We start from the raw sequence: 25,279 nt of genomic DNA on the forward strand, positions 1-25,279 counted from the left end.
CTTCCGGCTATGAAGCCGAGGATCCAATTACAGAGGGAGGTACAGAGGCCCAGGTTCAGCAACTTCTCAATCAGGACTGTGGGAATGATGGTATTAAATGCTGAGCTATAGTTATTGCAACCTATCGAATAATGAAATTCTAGATAGAGTGGACATGAAGAAGATGTTTCTTATAGTGGGGGGGGGGGGGGGGGGGGGGGGGAGTCAAGGACCAGAGGACAGAGCCTCAGAATCCCTTGAGAACAGAGATGAGAAAAAAAATTACTTAGCCAGAGAATGGCGAATCTATGGAATTCAATTGCAAAGACAGCTGTGGAGGCCAAGTCATTAGGTACACTTAAAGTGGAGACTGGTAGGTTCTTGATGAGACAGAATATAAAAAATTACAGGAAGAAGGCAGGCAAATGGGATTAAGATGGATAGTAAATCAGCCATGAAGGAATGGTGGAGCAGATTTGCTTGGCTGAATGGCCTAATTCTGTTCCTTGGTCTTCTGAAACCCATGAACACTACTTCACTTCTCACTATTTATATTTCTTACTGTAACTTATAGTAATTTTTATTATATTGTGTTGTTCAGCTGCCACAAAACAAATATCACCACACAGTGATAATGAGCTTGATTCTGAAGTGATGTCACTTTATAGACTTAAACAAAGATTAATTTCTATAAACCATGCTAACAACTTGGTTATCATTTCTTTCAAAACCAAAACATTAAATGCCATTCAATACGATAAGTAAATGGCATTTTTAAACTGCTTCAAACTCCAAAGAACTGTGAGTCATGTAAAACATAGGGGGAAATGAAAGAAGATTCAGTTTTTAACTTTGTGCTTACCACAGGTGGGCAAGTCACAGATAGGCTGTGCTGTTATTTAACTAGATTAAAATAATTTTTAAATCTTAAAACAAAGTATTTCTCATTTCATGGGAAATTGAAAGTGAGTGACCACAAGCTATCAATTACCAAAATGAGAAAGTTTGTAGATGTTGGAAATCCAAAGTAACACACACAAAATGCTGGTGGAACTCAGGTCAGGCATCATTTATGGAAATGCAAAAACAGCTGGAGTTCTGTACCAAAAGCCTTCAACGGCATGAGAAAGGGGAAGATGCCAGAACAAAAAGGTGGGGGGGGGGGGGGTGGGAGGGGAAGGAGGTCTGGCTGGAAGGTGATTGGTGAAGCCAGGTGGGTGAAAAAGGTCAAGTGCTGGAGAGGAAGGAATCTGATAGGAGAGGAGAGTAGACCAGACCATAGGAGAAAGGGATGGAGGTGGTGTTTACCGTAACAAGAAATCGATATTCATGCCATCACATTGGAGGGTATCTAGATGGAATACAAGGTGGTGCTCCTCCACCCTGAGAGTGGCCTCATCTTGGCATAAGAGGCGGCACTGGATCAACACGCCAGAATGAGAATGGGAATCCGAATTAAAATGTTTAGGCACTGGGGAATTCCACTTATGGTGGATGGTGCAGAGGTGCTTTCCCACCCACCTGGCTTCACCTGTCACCTTCCAGCTAGCCTCCTTCCCCCCCCTCGCACCTTTTTATTTGGGCATCTTCCCCCTTCCTTCTCAGTCCTGAAAAAGGGTCTCTGCCTGAAATGTAGACAATCTATTCATTTCCATAGATGCTTCCTGACCTGCCGAGTTTCTCCAGCACTTTGCCTGTGTTAAACTAACAATTAGCTGATTATGTGAATGTGTGAGAATGTGGCACACAGTATCTACTTCGTATTAGGTCTCCAAATTCATAGCTGTTCAATGCAGTAATATGAAGCCTGCTGTACACCAGATTTTGTACATAGATAGTGCGCATACTTTGCCTATATGAGCTTCCGGGTTCAATCCCCATTCTGTGCGTCATGGTAGCGTACTGGTTAGCACAATGCCATTACAGCTCAGGGCATTGACGTTTGGAGTTCAATTCCAGCACCATCTGTATGTCCTCCCCATGAGTGTGCGAGTTTCCTCTGGGTCCTCCAGTTTCCTTCCTCAGTCCAAATACATACTGGTTAGTAGGTTAATTAATTTTTCTGTGATTAGACTTGGGTTACATTGGTGGGTTCCTGGGCAGCATGGCTCCTTGGGCCGGAAGAGTCTGTTCTGTACCGTATTTCAAAATAAATATTTCCATAAACTATAATGCAATGAACAGTTGATTTCTCTGTCATTAAGGTTCAAATGTACAATACGCCATCACCAATCCTCTCTACCTTACTTCTCACAATGGTTCCAAGAGATTCAGCACGTCACCAAAGATTTACATGTTGTATTGATGTGTGGAGAGCATCCTGACTGGTTGCTCATGCAAGGGGCTGTACATTCAGCCAGTTCTAGCACATGCATAACCATCGAGGACACCTTCAAGATGCAGTGCCTCAAGGCAGCGGCATCCATCACTCAAGAACCCTCAACATCTGGGATATACCCTCTTCTCATGACTACCATCAGGGAGGTGGTACAGGACCCACAGTCAACATTTTAAGAACAGCTTTTCTCCCCTCCACCATCAGATTTCTGAATGGTCCTTGAGCACTACCTTGTTAATCTTTTTCTTTTTACACTATTTATTTTTGTAATTTATAGTAATTTTTAATTTCTCTACCTTGCAATGCAGCTTTAAAACAACAAATTTCATGTCATAGGTCAGCTGGAATAAACTAATCCTGCTGTCTACAATGATTGCCTTGCCTTGGTTTAAAACTACTTCCAGGAGATGGCGCTCATGTCAAAATTACAAAACCCTATTCCAACTTGCACTGATTTCCCCTTCCACCAAGTCTGTCAGGGACAGCCAAAGTTCCAAGTAAATTAATTATCAAAGTACATATACATTGCCAACTACAGATTCATTTTCTTGCAGGCATTCACAGTAAATACAAATGAGAATAATAGAATCAATGAAATGCACACAACAAAGACAGATAACCAACCAATGTGCTAAAGACAACAAATTGTGCAAACACAATATAGAAGAAAAAAGTAAAATAACAACAAAATATAAAGAATATTGAGAACACAAGTTGTAGAGCGCTTGAAAGTGAGTCTGTAGGTTGCAGAATGAGTTGAGTATTGAGGTGAGTGAAGTTATCCACACTGGTTCAAGAGCCTGATAGTTAAGGAGTATTAATTGTTTCTGAACCCAGTGGTGTGGGTCCTGAGGCTCCTGAACCTCCTTCCTAATGGCAGTAAACTCTCAAACCCACTGCTTTAGAGGTTCATTCAAAAGCAGACAGGAAGCCAGATCTGAAAAGGGCACCATGGCAGTACAGCAGTTAGCACGACGCTGAGGTTTCGGAGCTTGAAGTTCAATTCCAGTATCCTCCGTAAGCAAATCTGTACGTTCCTTCCTACGTGCACATGGGTTTCCTCCAGATGCTCTGGTTTCCTCCCACAGTTCAAAGACATACCAGTTACTAGATTTACTGGTCATTGTAAATTGTCCCATGATTGTGTAGGCCTCTGTTAGTCTTGATAGACCATGGATTTGCGCCTTGGAAAGTTTCCAGGGTGCAAGCCTGGGCAAGGTTTTTTTTAAATGAAAGACGGGCAGTTGCCCAAGCTGCAAGTCTCCCCTCTCCACGCCACTGATGTTGTCCAAGGGAAGGGCTTTAGGGTCCCATGATTAGTCAAAGGTTAAATAGGTGGGTTGTTGGGTGGCAAAGTTCAAAGAGCCAGAAGGTCCTATTCCATGCTGTGTCTCTAAATAATTTTTTTAAAGCAACAGGCAAAGTTATTAACAAGCAGCAAAGTTAAGATGAGATCACACTAACATCTCACAGCCACATAGAGTTTTGCAATGTGGGTGGAATAAAATGTCTTAAAGTAGAATCAGTGGAAAAATAAAAGATCAATGCGAATTTAGCTGAAGGGCCTCTTTTTTTTTTGTCCAACTCTCTCTAGTTCTCTGTAGCTCAGAAACCAAACCAGGATGATAATTTACATGTGACAAATAAAGCTCATCTTTAATACACTGGGCGTCATAAGGAGTAATCCAGTCAGCAGTGAGTGCTATACAACAAACGACAGCAGGATCACTAACATGGTCATGATCCAACTGGAAACACAGACCTCTAATGTCACCTGAGGAAGTGATGGGACACGATTCATACAACCTACTTGAAAGGCATAAACACATCTGTACCTCCAAACCATGTGCAAACCCCTCCCCATCAAAAAATACTCCCCTCCTTACCAAATTATTCAGCTTAATTTTACAATCTGAACTTACAACATGGAAAAAACTTAGCTGCCCTATGGTCCCCATCAACCTCCTCACATCTTAAAGCAACACACACAAAATGCTGAAGGAACTCAGCAGGTCAGGCAACATCTATGGAGGGGAATGAACAGTTGACCTTTCATCACGATTGGAAAGGAAGAGGGAAGAAACCAGAATAAAAAGACGGAAGGGGGGAAAAAGAGGACAAGCTGATGGGTGATAGGTGAGACCAAGTGATGGGGAAGGTGAATGGGGGAGGTGGGAATGAAGTAAGTTGGGAGGTGATAGGTGGAAAAGATAAAGGACTGAAGAAGATGAAATTTGATAAAAGAGACTAGACCATGGGAGAAAGGGGAGGGGTGACGAACTACAGGGACGTCTCTACAGAAAAGAGTGAAAGGTGTGAAAACAAAAAACATCCAGTGAGCAGTAGTTCTTTAGGCAAAAATGCCTTGAAAAGAATGGCCAGAGTGGTTCAAGCTGACAGGAAGGAGACAGTTACAACAGTGGTGTGCAGAAGAGCATCTCTGAATGCACAACACTTTGAATCTTAAAGTGGATGGGCTATAGCAGCAGAAGATCACACTGGGTTCCACTCCTGTACTGAATGAGGTGGCTACTGAGTGTAGAACATAGGACATTACATCACAGTTCAGGCCTTTCAGCTCATGATGAAACATGTTCAAAGTGTTTAGTCATCTGAAACACCATTTCTCTTAACAGATCTATTGGTGTTTTGAATTCAATGAGAATGCCTCTACGTCGACAAGGTACCTCCTCTCTTGCCCCAATAGCACTCATCCTGTTTGTGCTGACTTTAACCCACAAAGACAGCAATACTCTCAGGAAACAAAAAGTAGACTAGAGGTGGACAGGTTTGGAAAAGCCCATTCTAGACTGGAGATAATGTGGCATAGATATAGATATATATATGTATGTTCTATCCCACATGATTAACTTCTGCACTGGAGTGTGGTGGTGGTGGTGGTGGGGGAGGGTGAGGATTTCATTTTTATTTAGAGATACAGTGCAAAGAACAGGCCCTTTGAACCACACCGCCAAACAACCCATCGATTTAAACTTAGCCTATTCACAGGACAATTTATAATGACCAATTAACCTATTAACCGTTCATCTTTTGACTGTGGGAGGAAACCAGAGTAGCCAGAGAAAACCCACATGCACAAACAAAGGAACACAAACTTGCCAGAATTGAAGTCCAAGCTATAATAACGTTGTGCTAACCACTGAACTACTATAGGGGTGGAATGAAGGTTGATTAAAAAATGGAGGCATGACACAGGAAGAGAAGGGCATATTTATGTTAAAGGCGCAAAAACCACAGAGATTACTACATAGAAATTCTGAATTCAGAAAGAGGTTTTTATAGATGTACAATGGGGAGAGGAAGGCTCATGTGCACAAGACAGGATGTGGACTGAAGTCTATGGAAAGTGAAGCTATGTGACAAACAAGTTTCATATTACCACCTCAGCACAAAATAGGATGTGGCTTTGAAATGAATAGATAACTTTAACAAATAAATAGACAAACTTGCAATATTTACCAAACCTACAGACTTCAGCATAGAAAAGGCATGGGCAAGGTCATCACTAGGTTTCACATCCTGAGTCAAGATAATGAACTAGAAGAAAAAATGCTTTGTTGGCCTTCATTAGTCAGGGGATTGAGTTCCTGAGCCATGAGGTAATGTTGTAGCTCTATAAAACTTTGGTTTGACCACACCTGGAGTATCATGTACAATTCTACATTATAGGAAGGATGTGAAAGTTTTAGAGACTGCAGAGGAGATATATCAGAATGCTGCTTGGATTAGTAAGCATGTCTTTGGAGTGAAGGAAGGTGAGAGGTGACTTGATTGAGGGGTACAAGATGGTAAGAGACATGGATCAAGGGAACAGCCGGAGACCTTTCCCCTCCAGGGCATAATTGGCTAATACAAGGAGGCATAAGTATGTATACAGTTTCAATTTTCATAAGATAAACTTACATTTAAACTGAACAGTGCAGAGGAGACTTGTGAGGATGTTGCTGGGATTTGAGGGACTGATTTATAGAAGAAGGATGAGCAAGTTGTGATTCTCTTTTCTCATTTGACCATAGGAGTCTGAGGGACGTGTATAAACAAGGTGAATGCTTGCCAACTTTTTCCCCCAAGCTTGAGGAATCAAAAACTAGAAGGCACAGGCTTAAGGTGAAAGGGGACAGATTTACAGGAAATTGAGGGGCAACCTTTTCACCCAGAGAGTGGTCTGTATATTGATCAGGTGCCAGAGAAAGTGATTGAGGCAGGTACGTTAATATAATATTTAAAAGACACTTGGACAGTTACATGGTTGGGAAAGGTTTAGGGATATGGGCCAAATAGGACCAGCTCAGATGGGGATCTCAGTCAACACGGATCAGTTGTGCCGAAGAGCCTAGTTCTGTGCTGTATGACTCTATCAGGTGTTTTGAGGGAAGTATAGGGGTTATGTCAGAGGCAGCTTTTTATTAAAACACTATGGTGGGTGCATGGAATGTCTGCATGGGTGCTGATAGAGGCAGATACATTATTAATTTATTTTCATTTAGCAATACAGCATGGAGTAGGCCCTTCTGGCACTTTGACACACTCCATCCCAGCAACCCTCCGAAAAACCAGATTAACCCTAATCTAATCACGGGACAATTTAAAATGACCAATTAACCTACCCAGTACATCTTTGGACTGAGAGGGGAAACTGGAGCACCCAGGGAAAACCCACACATTCCACAGGAAGGATGTATAGAGACCCCTTTCAGAATGGTACTGGAGTTGAACTCTGGAATGCTGTGTTGTAATAGTGTTGTGCTAACCACTACTTCATAGGCACATGGGCGGTAGAAAAATTGAGAGCTATGTCCGGTGGAAGGATTAGATTAAATTTGGGAGTAGGTTAAAAGGCCATGCCTTTTCCACATTGTATGTGGAAAGCCTTGTACTGTGATGTAGTGTTCTATGCTCTACCTTGCACTGTTCTGTTTATTTATCTGTGCTGAATGAAAAGGAATGAGCCAGCTTGTCCCATTTTCCAGTCTATCATCTGATAGGTTACAACTCTTCAAGGGCACATTCAAGTACAATTTAAACACAGTCAGGGATTCCACATCTATCATCCTTTCAAACTGAGACTTCTAGATGCATGCCATTTTCATCTTAAATCTAATCCTTGTATTTTAACTAATCAGCTGACGTGGTCACTTTCTATCAAAGGAAATTATCCTTTGTAAGGAACACACACAAAACTTTGGAGGAACTCAGCAGGTCAGGCAGTATCTATAGAGAGGAATAAAAAAGTCGATGTTTTGGGCATTAGGAAGGAAGGGGAAGAATAAGCAGCTGAGAGGGGATAGGTTGGAGAACAAGGAACATGATAGGAAAGGACACTGAACAAAGGGAGTAATACACACAAAATGCTGGAGGAACTCAGTAGAGCAGGCAGCATCTATAGAAAGGAATAAACAGTCAAAGTTTCAGGATTTTCATCAGGACTTTTATCTGGCCAACAGGAGAAAGGGAAAGAGAAGGAGAACCAGATGGAGGTGATGGGCAGGTGAGGAGAAGAGAAAGGGCAAAAGTGGAACCCAAATGGCAGAAGGGGGAGGGGGAGATCTTACATGGTTAGAGAATTCAATGTTCATGCCATCAGATTAGAGGCTATTCCTGGGTCCTCAATTTTATACACTCCAATTAAGTCTCTTCTCCTTCAACACAGATACAATGTACAGAACAGTACAAGACAGAACACAGAATAGTACAGCACAGTACAGGGCCTTCCACCCAAAATCTTGTGCAACCTTTTAACCTACTCCAAGTTTAATCTAACCCTTCCCTTCCACATAGCCCACTATTTTTCTCTCATCTATATGCCTTATGGAGCAGTGGTTAGCTCACTTAATTATTCTGATCCAAAGATACCCTTGGCTTTTTCTTTCCTCTCAGCCACCATTCTCCAGTTCTGAAAACATCCTCAAATCTTGGCACTCTGTTCAGTGCAATTTGCAACTATGCATAAACCTCAAACTGTGGCCCAACTAGAATACTTCAGTGGCTCACTAACACCTCTGAAGTCTTCTGGGCCATTGATTGTATCTTTACAAAAATCACAGCATTCAAGCTGTGGTCTTGCTCAACTAGACCAAAGATTTCTCAGCTTTTGTTCACAGGACATAACAGCACAGTACAGGCCCTTCAGCCCACAATGTTGTGCTGACTATTTAACTTAATCAATTTAACTCTTCCCTCCAACATAGCCCTCCATTTTTCTGTCATACATGTGCCTATTTGAGAGTCTCTTAAATATTTTAAAATGTCCTGCCAGGGTGGTGTGGTGGGAGATACACACAAAGTTAGTTACTGAATTGATAGCCAGGGGCAATGGAGACAAGATGATGTGCCACTTAGAGACAGGCATGCCGGCTGTGGTGCTCCCACACACCTGAAAACTCAGCCCTCGTGGTGGAGGTTGTGAGTTTGGCAGATGCCGTTGCAGAGTAATGTACATGAGGAAGGAAGCAATTCATGTTGAGTGGGATGTACTAATAAAAGTTGATTAATTAGACTTAGTGTTGAGCTTCATGTGAGATGCTGGAGCTGCTTTCATCCAGACAAAAACAAATTATTCATCACACAAACATCCGAGATTTAAAGATACGATTAGCTTGTATTTCAAAGCATACAGTGAAATGTGTCTTTTGCATCATTGCCCAATACACTCCGAGAAGTGCTGGTCACAAGTATTGCCCTGCTTTCAGCACCAACATAGCATGCCCACAATTTACTAACCCTAACCTGCACATCTTTGGAATGAGAGAGGAAACTGGAGCACCCAGAGGAAATCCACAGTCACAGGGAAAATGTACAAACTCCTTATAAACAGTGGTGGGAATCAAACCCCAATCGGTATCACTGGTGCTATAAAGCATAATGGTACTGTCAACGGTGAAAAGATTTCAGTCCATAAGAAGTCAGAACATTGTCACAAGATGCCCATTTTCTAACTTGCTCTTACAGTGTTGTATTCATGGCTGCCACAAAGTGGTTGCAAGCGTAACTTAGAAACTAGTTATCCTGCTGCAGTTAAGTGCCCATCTACTTCCTCAGGTGTATCCACCCATTCAGAACATGCCTGGATGAGGTGGTCCCACATCACCAGGTTCAGGAAGTTATTACCCCTCAACCATCAGGCTCCTGAATTAATGTGAATAACTGCAATCACCTCAGTGCTTAATTGATAGTACAACCTGTGGACTCAAATTTCAAGAACTTTACAACTCAAGTTCTCAGTATTATTTATACTTACATATACTTGTGTCAGCCAACAGGGAAAGTTCTAGAGAGTGTTGGTGACAGACAGTGTGGTTTGCGGTGCTCTTTGGGAAGCAGTTGCGGAGAGGACAGGAGGGAACATGACTGCAGATGCCGTGGGAAGGAGAGCCCTGTTGCACAAGGTGCTACGTGCAGATGAAAGGCTTCAAAAGGGAAGGGCCAATACTCTTGAAAGAGAGCCCGTTTGTTTGAGATAGATTTCAAGTGGTTCAGAATGTGGGGTGTGCTTTCGCGTAAACCGTGGGTCCAGCGCATGAGTAAAAGGACAACGCCAGAATGAGCTCCAACTTTATGTGCACATTTGGACTGGTTTAACTGTAACTCTTATTTTCTTTTCTCTTTCCTACTAACTGTTTGATAAAGCTGGGATTTGCAAATATACTTTCTTTATAATTGTATTATAAAGATACTGAATGTTGAAAGGACTAAGTAAGATGGATGTGGAGAGGATGTTTCCTCTGGTGGGGTTATCCAGAACTAGAGGGAACTATCTCAAAATTGAGGGAGACCTTTTAGAACAGAAGGAAGGAGAATTTTTTTTTTAGCCAAAGAGTGGTGAATCTGTGGAATACTCTGCCACAGACTGCGTTGGAGGCCAAGTCCTTGGGTACATTTAAAGTGGAAGTTGATAGATTCCTGATGGAGTTGGGGTATCAATGGTTATGGTGAGAGGGCAGGTATATGAGGTTGGATGGGATCTGGGATCAGCCATGATGAAATGGAGGAGCAGACTCAATTAGCTGAATGGCCTAATTCTGTTCCTATGTCTTCTGTTTTATGGTCTAATAATTTTATGCTGTGTATGATCTGTTATTTCTTGCCAACCGAAAATTGAGTATAGGCAGTATTTACACTGCATTCGCTCAAAATGAGGTTTCTTTAATTGGAACATCACGGACTTTCTTTTTGGTTAAACCCCAAATCATACTGGCCTTAGATGTACATTGTTAATGAAAGGTGGCCTTCTTACTGCTGAGTCCCTTGGCTGTTAGCAGAGCTGGCTAACAAGCCAAGATTGCATAGGAGCTCGGTGAGGGGGTTACATTTATTTATTACTAACTTTTGTATTTGCATTGTTTGCCTTCTTTGTCACATGGGTTGTTTATCAGTCCATGTGTGATTTTATTTTGATTCTATTGCATTTCTACTGTGAATGCTTGCAAGAAAATGAATCCCAGAGTAGTATATGGCAACACCTGTGTAGTTTACTAATAAATTTACTTTGGACTTTGAACTAACTAAGACAAATCAGGGACGTGGTCTGGTTAGTGCAAACTGACCGATGTAAGGAGACAATCACTCTACCAATAACTCCCCAACTGTCCCAACACTTACCTAGCTCTCAATGACAGAGTCTCTCAGGCAGTCACTCTTACCTGCAACGCTGCTGTCGATTCTTCACTTGGCAGTGAGTCGACTAACACATCAATATCTTTAGCAGTCCTTGCTATGAGTGCAGCAAAAAGCTGTGCATATTCTAGGGAAAATACAGAATCAGGTAATTAACAGAATTTCACACCACAGTATGAAATAGCTAATAAAAATGATGGGATTATAACGTGGCCCATTTCATTGCCCCTGACTGCTTTACAACTGATGATTTTTTCTTTGTGACACACTGCAGGTAGTGTCATGGATAGACATTTGACTTAAGTCAAATTTATTTTCTAAGTACATATACATTCAGTTGTCACTTCATGAAACACCTCCTGTACCTAATAAAGTTGCCACTATGTGTATTTCTGTATGTTCATGGTCTTCTGCTGCTGTAGCTCACCAACTTCAAGGTTCGACATTGAGATGCCCTTCAGCACACCACTGTTATAACATATGGCTACTTCACTACACTATCAGCTTCCTGACAGTTTGAACCAGTCTGGCCAATCTCTCTCATGAACAAGGCTTTCTCACCCACCGAACTGCCGCTCACTTGAATGTTTTTGCTTTTCACACCATTCTCTGTAATCTGTAGAGCAGGGGGTCCCAAATTTTTTTATGCCACGGACCAAGACCATTAAGCAAGGGGTCTGTGGATCCCAGGTTGGGAACCCCTGCTCTAGAGACTTGTCGTACGTGAAAATCCCAGGAGATCTGTAGTTTTTGAGATACTCAAACCACCCCATCTAGCACCAACAATCATTCCACTTTGATCACATTTCTTCCCCATTCCGATGTTTGTTATGAACAATAATTGAACCCCTGGACCATGTCTGCATGCTTTTATGCATTGAATTGCTGCCACATGATTGTACTATCCATGTACCTACCCAAACTTCTCTTAAATGTTGAAATCGAGTTCACATGCACCACTTCTGCTGACAGCTCGTTCCAAACTCATGATCCTCTGAGTAAAGAAGTTTCACCTCATGTTCCCCTTAAACTTCTCGCCTTTCACCCTTAACCCATGACCTGATTGCAGACCCACCCAACTTCAGTAGAAAAAGCCTGCTTGTATCTATAACTCTCATAATTTTGTACACCTCTTTCAAATTTCCTCCCAATCTCCTACATTTCAAAGAATACAGTCCTAACCTATTCTATCTTTCCCTGTAACTCAGGTCCTCCAGACCCAGCAACATCCTTGGAAATTTTCTCCACACACTTTTCAACTTTGTTTACATCCTTCCTAAAGGTAGGTGACCAAAACTGCACCCAATACTCCAAACTTGGCCTCACCAACTTCAACATAACATCCCATTTTCTGTTCTTAATATATTGATTTATGAAGGCCAATGTGCCAAAAGCTTTCCTTATGACCCTATTAACCTGTGACACCACTTTCAATGAATTGCATGCCTGTATTCCCAGATCCTTCTGTCCTACCACAGTCCTCGGTGCTCTACTGTTTACCGATCTCTGCGGCACTCCATTAGTCACAAGCTGGTCAGAGCGGGAACCCTTTACTACCACTCACTGGCTTCTCCCACAAAAACCACGTCTAATCCAATTTAGTACCTATCCTGAATGCCAAGTGACTGAACCTCTTTGTCCAGCCTCCCATGCGGGATCCTGTCAAATGTCCTACTAAAGTCACATAGATAACAACTGCCTTCATCCACTTTCTAGGTAACTTCCTTAAAAAACTCTACAAGATCGGTTACTATGGACAAAGCTATGCTGACTATCCCTATCAGTCCATGTCTATCCAAGTGTTTGTATATTCGGTCCCTTAGAATACCTTCCAATAATTTTCCCACAACTGATGTCAGACTCACTGGTCTATAATTTCTTGGTTTCTGTTTGGAGCCTTTTTTAAACAGCAGAACAACATTGGCTATCCTCCAATTCTCTGGTACCTCTCCTATTTCTAAGGATGTTTTAAATATTTCTGCTAGGGCTCCAACAATCTCTCCACTTGCCTTCAATAAGGTCCAAGGGAACACCTTGTCAGTCTGTGGGGATTTACCTACCCTGGTTTGCCTCAGAGTAGCGAACACCACATCCTCTAATTTATACAGGATCCATTAAGTTGATGCCACTTTGCCTCACTTCAATAGATTCTGTATCCATCTCCTCAGTGAATACAGATGCAAAGAATGCATTTAAGATCTTCCCCCATCTGTTTCGGTTCCACACGTGGATTACCGTTCTGGTCTTCCAGAAGACCAATTTACCAATTTTTTCCTAGCAATCCTTTTGCTCTGAACATACCTGTAGAATCCCTTTGGATTCTCTTTCACCTTGTCTGCTAGAGCAACTTCACTCCCTCTTTTAGCCTTTCTGATTTTTTTTCTTAAGTGTTCTCTTGCATTTCCTATACACCATAAACCGCTGCTTTATACCTGCTACATACCTCCTTTTTTCTTTTAACCAAGGCTCAACATCTTTTGAAGACCAAGGTTCCTTACATTTATTATGTTTACTCATTTTTCTCACAGGCATATGCAAGCTTTGTACTCTCAAATTTCATTTTTGAATGCCTCTCATTTTTCAAGTACACCTTTGCTAGAAAACAGTCTGTCCCAGTCAACACCTGCCAGATCATTTTTGATGCCATCAAAATTGGTCTTTCTCCAAGTTAGAACCTCAACCTGGAGACCAGATATATTTTTTACATATTTACTTTGAAACTAATGGCATTATGGTCACTAGATGCAAAGTGTTCCCCTAAACAAACTTCTGTCATATCTCATTCCCTAATAACAAATCCAGTATCATGTGCTCTGTTGTTCAGACTTCTATGTACTGATGAAGGAAACTTATCTCATCTAGTCCTTTTACAGTATGGGGTTCCCAGTCAAGATGTGGAGAGTTAAAATCACCTACTATGAAAACTTTATATTTCTTGCAACAGTTTGTGATCTCTTTATAAATCTGTCCCTCAATTCCTAGGACTGTTGGGTGGTCTGTAATATAGCCCCATTCACATGGTCATACCTTTCATTTCACAGTTCCGCCCATAATGCTTCACTCGTCGTGTTCTCCAGTTTGTCCTGATGGAGCACTGCTGTAATATTTTCCCTGACTAATAACGCTACCCATTCTCCTTTAATCCCTCCTGCTCTGTCACACCTAAAGCAGTCCTAATGGCTGCAATGTTACAATTCCAGGTGTTGACCCATGCCTTGAGCTCACTGCCTTTCCTACAATACTTCCTGCATTGAAACATACACAGGTCAGGACACTAGTCATACCATGCCCAACTTTTTAAATCCCGACTTTGACTGAGGTCTTATCAACATCTGCCTCCACAACCTCTCCACTAACCATTATGGCACTCTGGTTTCCCTGCAACTCGAGATTAAACCCCACCATGCAGCAGTAACAAACCTTCCCACTAAGATATTAGTCCCCCTTCAATTCAGGTGCAAACTGTCCCTTCTGTACAGGTCCCACCTTCTCTGGAATCTTAAGCCCTCCCTCTTACACCAACTACTTAGCCACATGTTAAATTGTATAATCTTCTTAGTTCTGGCCTCACTAGCATGTGGCATGGGTAGCAATCCTGAGATCACAACCCTGGTAGTCCTAGCCCTTTAACCTGGCACCCAACATCCTACCCATGTCATTGGTACCTACATGGGCCATGACCTCTAGCTGTCCACCCTCCCACTTAAGGATGTCCTGGATCCTGGAATCTGGGAGGCAACATACTATCCAGAAATCTCATTCTCGCCAACAAAACCTTTTGTCCGTTCTCCTAACTAATGAATCCCCTATCACTACAGTGTGCCTCTTTGCCACCCCCACCTTCGCAGACTTAGTGCCAGAGACCCGACCACTGTGACTTTCCTCTGTTAGGTCAATCCCCTCCCCAACAGTATCCGAAGTGATACACCTTTTGTTGAGGGGGATGGTGGCATCCGTCGGTCTCGAGAGACCATGGATTTGTGCCTGGAGTTTCCAGGGCGCAGGCCTGGGCAGGGTTGTATGGGAGCCCGGCATTTGCCCGAGCTGCAAGCCTTCTCCTCTCCGCGCCACCGATGTTGTCCAAGGAAGGGCACTAGGACCCATGCAGCTTGACACCAGTGATATTGCAAAGTAATGTGTTGTTAAGTGCCTTGCTCAAGGACACAAACACACTGCCTCAGCTAAGGTTCGAACCAGTGATCTTCAGGATACTAGTCTGATGCCTTGCCCACTAGGCCACACAGGTACTCTGCAATGGCTTCTTAACCCCATTCCCCTTCCTGACTATCATCCCGTTTCCTGTGTCCAACACCTTGGGTGTAACTACCTCTCTACATGTCCTATCTATCACCCGTTCAGCTTCCCGAATGACCTGGAGTTCATCCAGTTCCAGCTCCAACTCCTTAACACTGTTTGTTAGAAACTGCAGTTAGTAATGTCAGGTCTCCCTGCCTTGCCACATCCTGCAAGAGGAGCTTTCAAATATCCTGCCTGACATCTCTATTGTCCTAAATGAGCAGATATAAAGGGAAGTAAGAAAAACTTGACCTTACTTTTCTTTCTCTGACCGAAGCTTCTCTTTGCTGAGACCTCACAGAGCTAAAGCCAGAACCCAAGGGTAACAGCAAAATACCTGCAGAAATTTCTAGAACTTACTAAAGTCTCTGTTCATGCGACCACTACAGTACAAGAAAAACACTAAACAAGAATGGTGTTCGTGGAAGGACACCACGGAGGAAACTACTGCTCTCCAAAAAAACATTGCTGCACTTCTCAAGTTTGCAAAAGACCATCTGGATCTTCTATAATGCTTCTGGGACAACGTTCTGTGGACCAGCAAGACAAAAGCTGGCAGAAATGCACACCACTATGTTTGGAGGAAAAAAGGCACTGCACACCAATACCAAAAGCCGAAGCAGAGTGAAGAAGTAACCTGGTTTGGAGCTCAGCAGGTCAGGCAGCATCCGTTGAAATGAGCAGTCAATGTTTCAGGCTGAGACCCTTTGTCAGGACTGAACAGATACTGCCCGACCTGCTGAGTTCATCCAGCTTGTTTGTACGTGTTGATTTGACCACAGCTTCTGCAGTGCACTTTGTGTTTATGGTTTGGAGCTGTTTTGCTACCTCAGTTTGCCATCATTGAAGGAATAATGAATTCAAAAATTGTATCAAGACATCTTACAGGAGAATGTCAGGGTAGCAGTCCATCACCTGAAACTTAATAGAAGTTGAATGATGCAACAAGACAATGATCAACCGACAAGAGTAAATCAACAACAGAATGGTTTAAAAAGAAGAAAATTCATGTTTTGGAATGGCCAAGACAGGGTCCAGACCTTAACCCAATTGAGATACTGCGGCATGACCTGAAGAGAGCTATTCATGCAAGGCATCCCAGAAATAATGATGAACTGAAACATTTTTGTGTGGAGTAAAGGTCCAAAATTCCTCCTGCCTTTTGTGCAAGTCTGATCAGCAATACAGGAAATTTTGGTTCTAGTAATTACTACTAAAGCAGGTTCTACCAGTTATTAAATATAAGGGTTCACATACTTTTTCCAGCCTGGACTGGGAAAAATTAAACAATGTGTTCAATAAGGACAAAAAATACTTTAGACAGATTGTGCTTGTCTATTATTGTGACTTAGATAAAGATTAGACCACATTTTATGAGTAATTAATGCAGAAAACCAGGTAATTGCAAAGGATTCACAATTTTTTTCTTGCAGCTGTATATATTTCTTAATGTAATTCACAGTTTTTATTATGTATTTTATTGTACTGCTGCTGCATAACAACAAATTTCACAACTTGCCGGTGATATTAAACCTGATTCTGATTAAAATACTGCCATGCACCCATGCTTACCTTCTGTGGGATTAGATGGCTGATCTTTGTTTATGGCTGTCTGAATGTTTGTAAATGATGCCGGAGGAGCACACTGCTGCAACACACCGATGGCATTGCAGAACTGGTCGGCCAGCTGAAGAAAGAGAATTAACTCAAATTACTGCAAACCTATTTAGACAGGGGTTATAGATTACAGTAACAGAGCAAATACAGCACAGGTTAGCCATGACAAAAAAGACTGATTGGAATGTCTTGAGAACTTGGAAGAAAACTGAGTTTGAGTTTATAGACAATAGACAATAGACAATAGGTGCAGAAGTAGACCATTCGGCCCCTCGAGTCTGCACCGCCATTCTGAGATCATGGCTGATCATTCACTATCAATACCCAGTCCCTGCCTTGTCCCCATATCCCTTGATTCCCCTATCCATCAGATATCTATCCAGCTCCTTCTTGAAAGCATCCAGAGAATTGGCCTCCACCGTCTTCCGAGGCAGTGCATTCCACACCTCCACAACTCTCTGGGAGAAGAAGCTCTTCCTCAACTCTGTTTTAAATAACTGACCTCTTATTCTCAATCCATGCCCTCTGGTACTGGACTCTCCCAATATCTGGAACATATTTCCTGCCTCAATCCTATCAAATCCTTTAATTATCTTAAACGTTTCAATCAGATCCCCTCTCAATCTCCTCAATTCCAGCGTGTACAAGCCCAATCTCTCTGCGTAAGACAGCCCTGCCATCCCAGGAATCAACCTAGTGAATCTACGCTGCACTTCCTCAATTGCCAGAATGTCCTTCCTTAAACCTGGAGACCAAAACTGTACACAATATTCCAGGTGTGGTCTCACCAGGGCCCTGTACAAATGCAAAAGAACATCCTTGCTCTTGTATTCAATTCCCCTTGTAACAAAGGCCAACATTCCATTTGCCCTCTTCACTGCCTGTTGCACTTGCTCATTCACCTTCATTGACTGGTGAACTAGGACTCCTAGGTCTCTTTGCATTTCTCCCTTACCTAACTCTACACCGTTCAGACAATACTCTGCCCTCTTGTTCCAGCTTCCAAATTGGATAACTTCACATTTATTCACATTGAATGACATCTGCCAAGTATCTGCCCACTCACTCAGCCTATCCAAGTCTCCCTGTATTCTCCTAACGTCCTCTTCGCATGTCACACTGCCACCCAGTTTAGTATCGTCAGCAAACTTCCTGATATAGTTTTCAATGCCCTCATCTAAATCATTGACATAAATCGTAAAGAGCTGTGGTCCCAATACAGAGCCCTGTGGTACCCCACTAGTCACCTCCAGCCAGTCTGAGAAACACCCATTCACTGATACCCTTTGCTTTCTATCTGCCAACCAGTTTTCTATCCATGTTGAAACCCTGCCCCCAATGCCATGAGCTCTGATTTTACTCACCAATCTCCTATGTGGCACCTTATCGAATGCCTTCTGAAAATCTAGGTACACAACATCCACTGGCTTACCCTCGTCTAACATCCTTGTTACACCCTCAAAAAACTCCAACAGATTAGTCAAGCATGATTTGCCCTTGGTAAATCCATGCTGGCTCGGCCTAATCCTATTTCTGCCATCTAGATGTGCCACTATTTCGTCCTTAGTAATGGACTCAAGCATCTTCCCTCCCTTCTTGAAAAGTGGGACAACATTAGCCACTCTCCAATCTTCAGGAACTGATCCTGAATCTAAGGAACATTGGAAAATGATTACCAATGCATCCGCAATTTCCTGAGCCACCTCTTTTAGAACCCTCGGATGCAGACCATCTGGACCCGGGGATTTATTAGCCTTCAGTCCTACCAGTCTACTCATCACAGTTTCTTTCCTAATGTCAATCTGTCTCAATTCCTCTGATATCTTATGACCCTGGCCCATCCATACATCTGGGAGATTGCTTGTGTCCTCCCTGGTGAAGACAGATCTAAAGTATGCATTAAATTCTGTTGCCATTTCCCTGTTTCCCATAACAATTTCTCCCAATTCATTCTTCAAGGGGCCAACATTGTTCTTAACTATCTTCTTTCTCTTCACATAGCTAAAAAAGCTTTTGCTATCCCCTTTTATATTCCTGGCTAGACTGAGCTCATACCTGATTTTTTCTCTCCATATTGCTTTTTTAGTTAAGATCTGCTGTTCCTTAAAACTTTCCCAATCATCTGTATTCCCACTCATCTTAGCCCTGTCATACTTCTTTTTCTTTAATGCTATACAATCTCTGACTTCCTTTGTCAACCACTGTGGCCCCTTCCCCCTCTTTGAATCCTTCTTTCTCATTGGAATGAACTGCATTTGCATCTTTTGTATTATGCCCAAGAATATCTGCCACTGCTGATCCACTGTCTTTCCTGCCAGGGCATCCGCCCATTTAACTTTGGCCAGCTCTTCCCTCATGGCTCCGTAGTCTCCTTTATTTAATTGCAACACTGACACCTCTAATCTGCCCCTATCCCTCTCAAATTGTAGATAAAAACTTATCATGTTATGATCACTACTTCCTAATGGCTCCTTTACTTCAAGATCGCTTATCAATTCCTGTTCATTACACATCACCAAGTCCAAAATAGCCTCGTTCCTGGTTGGCTCAAGCACAAGCTGTTCCAAAAATACATCCCTTAGACACTCCACAAACTCCCTATCCTGGGGTCCAGCACCTACCTGATTCTCCCAGTCCATTTCCATTTAGAAATGGAAGTCATTTTGTGACAGTTTTTTCTGCTATCAGAGCTATTTGTGCTTTGTTCTGTTGGACTGTGCTTTGCCCCTTTGTCCCAGATGAATGCTGTTCTGTTTAGCCCTACTCGTGTATGGCTGAAATGACAACTTGAACTTGAACCAGAGAATTGATAACTATGAACTAAATTACTATTTCAACAGTATCACTGTGTTAGACTCCTTGCTGATGTTCAGAAATTTATTTTCTTTTATTTTATTTACTTTTTAGTACTCAGAATTGGAACATAGAACATTACACAGTACAGGCCCTTTGGCCCACAATGTTGAGCCGATTTTTTAAACCTACTTTCTGGGATCAATCTAACCCTTCCCTCCTACATAGTCCTCCATTTTTCTATCATCCATGTGCCTACCTTAAGAGTTTCTTAAATGCCCCTAATACATCTGACTCTACCACCAGCCCTAGGAGGGCAATTCCGCACACTCACCCTCTCTGTGTGAAAATCTCATCTCCCCTATAGTTTCCTCCAATTGAGCTAACCAAGTTGAACTAAGATCCCTGTTTACACCAGGAATTGTCAGCATATATAGAACATAAAAGAGTACAGCACAGTACAGGCCCTTCGGCCCTCAATGTTGTGCCGAACCTCAAACCCTGCCTCCCATATAACCCCCCACCTTAAATTCCTCCATATACCTGTCTAGTAGTCTCTTAAATTCTACTAGTGTATCTGCCTCCACCACTGACTCAGGCAGTGCATTCCATGCACCAACCGCTCTCTGAGTGGAAAACCTTCCTCTAATATCCCCCTTGAACTTCCCTCCCCTTACCTTAAAGCCATGTCCTCTTGTTCTGAACAGTGGTGCCCTGGGGAAGAGGCACTGGCTGTCCACTCTGTCTATTCCTCTTAATATCTTGTACACCTCTATCATGTCTCCTCTCATCCTCCTTCTCTCCAAAGAGTAAAGCCCGAGCTCCCTTAATCTCTGATCATTATCCATACTCTCTAAACCAGGCAGCATCCTTGTAATTCTCCTCTGTACCCTTTCCAATGCATCCACATCCTTCCTATAGTGAGGCGACCAGAACTGGACACAGTACTCCAAGAGTGGCCTAACTAGAGTTTTATAGAGCTGTATGGTTACATCGCGTCTCTTAAACTCTGTCCTTCAACTTATGAAAGCTAACACCCCATAAGCTTTCTTAAGTACCCTATCTACCTGTGAGGCAACTTTCAGGGATCTGTGGACATGTACCCCAGATCCCTCTGCTCCTCCACACTGCCAAGTACCCTGCCAAGCTGTACCTTATAGCTGAACTGAAAAGAACTTCCATTCCAATTCTGAATGGCTGTCCCAATCTCCGTTCACCATTCACACCCACTGAGCATAGCATAGCTATTAGTGCAACACTTTGTAGCATCAGTAATCAGCATTAAATTCCTGCCAATGACTGTACAGAGTTTGAATGTTCTCTCCATGACCATGTGGGTTTCCTCCAAGTACTCAGGTCTCCTCCTACATTCTGAAGACGTATAGGTTAGTGCAAGCGATGAGCAAGCTACATTGGCACCAGAAATGTGATTGCATTTATGGGCTACCACTAGCACAAATTTGGACCCTCAAAATTTCACTTTTGAAGGCCTCCCACCTACTAAGCTTCTCTTTGCCAAAGACAACCTATCCTAATCCACACTTGTCAGATCTTTTCTCAACCAAATCTCAACCCAAGGTCCAGTCCTATTCTTTTCCACAGTTATCTTGAAACTAGTGTTATTATGATCACTAGATCCAAAATATTCCCCTACACACACGTCAACTGCCCTATTGTTTCCTAACAGGAGATCCAGTATTGCACTCATTCTAGTTGGGACATCTATATATTGATTACAGAAACTTTGAAGATTCAAGATTGGTTATTATCGCTCTTTAGTACACGAGTGTAAAAATATCAAAATAGGATTTGATGCAGTATAATAAAAACATACAATAAACATAAAAGCAATCTTATAAAACTGTTCAATTAACTCCTAAACACATTTGTCAAATTCTATTCTATCCCTCACTTGTACAATACAAGAATATACTGTAAAAAGTCAATATCTGGAAAGTTAAAATCACCCATTATGATTATGTAGAATCTCTTGTGTACGCTGTCATTGTCTGTTCTCTCTCTCTCTACAAATTTGCTCCTCAAAATCACGCTGACAATTGGTTGAGCAGTAATATAACCCCATTAAATTAGTCATCTATGCGTGGTGACAAAACAGTTATATATTATATCTTAATATTATATTTTATATATTATATTATATATTATTATATCTTAGATTATATATATAATCTTATATTGATTTTTTCCATCTATATTTAGTCGAGAGACGGACACAGATTTTATAGAACTGAGGGTAATAGGGAGGAGCAGTGCGGAGTGGAAGGGGGAAAAGTAAGGTAAAGAGGGTTTGATAAAGGAGGGAAGGGAGGGAATCTGAGGGAGAATACTGAGATCCCAGGGGGATGATAGAAGGAGTCATCACTCACCGAATTAACTGCATCTTGCAGTTGAGTCAGTCGGTCCGCCATCTTTCAGCAGCAACAAGCCGGCTCACTATTGGTGGAAAACACATTGCAACGACCAACCAATGCACGTTCGCCGCACTCCAGCCTGTTCCAAGGGCCAAACAGCCAACCTGTGATCATTGGTTTGAGTCTATTTACCAATAGAAACCGCCTTCCTGAATCACTCAGATTTGATTGGCCTACGGGAGAACCTGGTAGCCAAACAGAATCTACTATGTAGAGACCTTCCGGAATTACCCAATTAGCAATTCGTGATGGGAAAAAGCGTCCCAAAATTGGATTATCTACGATCCTGTATTTTCCTTTACACGTTCATCCAAAGAAAGTGAGGCATTGTGTTTTTACTGAAGTTCGAGAAAACCTAACCTAACAGGCAAGCACTGTAGGTAATCATGTGGCTCCCAAACTATTGTGTTGACCTTTGAACGTGAGAAATAGAAGCAGGAGTAGGCATCTGGCTCCTCTGCCGTTCAATAAGATCACGGCTGATTTGGCCATGGGCTCATCTCCATCTCCCCACATTTTCCCCATAACCCTCAGTTCCCCTACTATGCAGAAATCTATGCAACCTTGTCTGAAATATAGTCCTGCAAAAAGGGTTTTGGCTCACAATGTCGACTGTAATCTTTTCCATTGATGCTGCCTGGCCTGCTGAGTTCCTCCAACATTTTGTGTGTGTGTCACTTAAAGTATATTTACTGAGGTAGCCTCCACTACTTCACTGGGCAGAGAATTCCAAAGATTCACGACTCTCTGGGAAAAGCAGTTCCTCCTCATCTCAGTCCTAAATCTACAGTCCCAAGTGTCTCAATCTCTCCTCATAGTCATAGAAACATAGAAAACCTACAGCACAATACAGGCCCTTCGGCCCACAAAGTTATGCCGAACATGTTCCTACATTAGAAATTACTAGGCTTATCTATAGCCCTCTATTTTACTAAGCTCCATGTACCTATCCAAAAGTCTCTTAAAAGACCCTATCGTATCCGCCTCCACCACTGTTGCCGGCAGCCCATTCAGCGCACTCACCACTCTCGGAGTAAAAACTTACCCCTGACATCTCTGTACCTACTCCCCAGCACCTTAAACCCATGTCCTCTTGTGGCAACCATTTCAGCCCTGGGAAAAAGCCTCTGACTATCCACACGATCAATGTCTCTCATCATCTTAAACACCTCTATCAGGTCACCTCTCATCCTCCATCTAACCCCCTTGTCTCTGGAATCAACCTGGTGAACCTCCTCTGCATCACCTCCAAAGCCAGTATATTCTTCTTCAAGTAAGGAGACGAGAACTGCGCACAGTACTCAAGGTGTGGCCTCACCAGTACCCTGTACAGTTGCAACATAACCTCCCTGCCCTTAAATTCAGTCCCTCTAGCAAGGAAAGCCAATATTCCATTTGCCTTCTTGACAGCCTGCTGCATCTGCAAACCAACCTTTTGTAATTCATGCACAAGCACTCCCAAATCCCTCAGCACAGCAGCATGCTGCAATTTTTTATCATTTAAGTAATAATGTGATCTTTCATTTTTCTTCCAAAGTGGATGACTTCACATTTCCCAACATTGTAGTCCATCTGCGAGATTCTTGCCTGCTCACTTAACGTATCTATACCTCTCTGCAGGCTCCCCGTATCATCTGCATAATTTGCTTTTCCACTCAATTTAGTGTCATCAGCAAACTTACATACACTACATTCAGTCCCCACTTCCAGATTGTTAATGTATATCATGAACATTTGTGGGCCCAGCACTGACCCCTGCAGCACACCACTCACCACTGATTGCCAACCAGACTAACTCCCATGTATCCCAACACTCTGCTTTCTATTAGTTAACCAATCCTCTATCCATGCTAATGCCTCACCCCACCTTTATGCATCCTTATCTTATGGATAAGTCTTTTATGAGGCACCTTATCGAACGCCATCTGGAAATCCAAGTGAACAACATCTATCTGTTTCCCTCTATCCACTGTGCTCATTATATACTCAAAGAACTCCAGTAAGTTTGTCAAACAGGACCTGTCTTTGCTGAATCCATGCTGAATTCTTTCCAGATGCCTCACTGTTTCTTCTTTAATGATAGCTTCAAGCATTTTCCCAATTACAGATGTTAAACTAACAGGCCTATAGTTACCTGCCTTTTGTCTACATCCTTTTTTGAACAGTGACATGACATTTGCCATCTTCCAGTCTGCCAGGACCTGCCCAGAATCTAGAAAGTTTTGGTAAATTATAACCAAAGCCTATACTATAACCTCTGCTATTTCCATCAGTACCCTGGGAAGCATTTCACCCAATCTTATTTGAAGTTTTCTGGTTGTTCAGTGAGACCTATGAAGTCATCCATCAGCATCCTGTTGGGAGGTTGTCCCAACCACAACAGATCCAGCACTGGAGGTGGCACCAATGTACACTCCTACCCACAGCCTCTGTCCAGCAGTGTCCCAACTGTCTACTCACTACATCACTGATGGTGTCCACAATGTCCACACTCTCCAGTCACTAGCGTCCCCTGTGTGTCTCTTCCCTGCGGTCCCTCATGTCCCCTGTGTGTCCCCACCCTCTGGTCACACATGTCCCCTGTGTGTCTGCTCCCTGCGGTCACTCATGTCCCCTGTGTGTTTCCACCCTGCGGTCACTCATGTCCTCTGTGTGTCTGCTCCCTGCGGTCACTTATGTCCCCTGTGTGTCTCCTCCCTGTGGTCACTCATGTCCCCTGTGTGTCTCCTCCCTGTGGTTACTCATGTCCCCTGTGTGTCTCCTCCCTGTGGTCACTCATGTCCCCTGTGTGTCTCCACCCTGTGGTTACTCATGTCCCCTGTGTGTCTCCTCCCTGCGGTCACTCATGTCCCCTGTGTGTCTCCTCCCTGTGGCCACTCATGTCCCCTGTGTGTCTCCTCCCTGTGGTCACTCATGTCCCCTGTGTGTCTCCTCCCTGTGGTCTCCCATGTCCCCTGTGTGTCTCCACCCTGTGGTCACTCATGTCCCCTGTGTGTCTCCACCCTGTGGTCACTCATGTCTCCTGTGTGTCTCCACCCTGCGGTCACTCATGTCCCCTGTGTGTCTCCTCCCTGCGGTCACTCATGTCCCCTGTGTGTCTCCTCCCTGTGGTCACTCATGTCCCCTGTGTGTCTCCACCCTGTGGTTACTCATGTCCCCTGTGTGTCTCCTCCCTGCGGTCACTCATGTC

General features: G+C 42.9%; 1 protein-coding gene across 2 annotated transcripts in view; it reads right to left on the reverse strand.

Annotated features, from left to right (window-relative positions):
- med21 (mediator complex subunit 21) overlaps positions 1 to 22,168 on the reverse strand; it is a 29,079-nt gene extending 6,911 nt beyond the window's left edge. For both annotated transcript variants that reach the window (XR_009513774.1, XM_059978545.1), the window contains exons 1-3: positions 22,045 to 22,168; positions 16,820 to 16,934; positions 10,978 to 11,078 (exon numbers count right to left, since the gene is read on the reverse strand). Coding sequence is in view for 1 of the 2 variants with exons in the window: in XM_059978545.1 (XP_059834528.1) it covers positions 10,978 to 11,078; positions 16,820 to 16,934; positions 22,045 to 22,086 (258 nt within the window). In the remaining variant the exon portion in view is untranslated. The remainder of the gene's footprint in view (positions 1 to 10,977; positions 11,079 to 16,819; positions 16,935 to 22,044) is intronic.
- Positions 22,169 to 25,279: the final 3,111 nt, after the last annotated feature.

The sequence above is a fragment of the Hypanus sabinus genome, chromosome 8, assembly GCF_030144855.1.
Source record: "Hypanus sabinus isolate sHypSab1 chromosome 8, sHypSab1.hap1, whole genome shotgun sequence".
Lineage (NCBI taxonomy): Eukaryota > Metazoa > Chordata > Chondrichthyes > Myliobatiformes > Dasyatidae > Hypanus > Hypanus sabinus.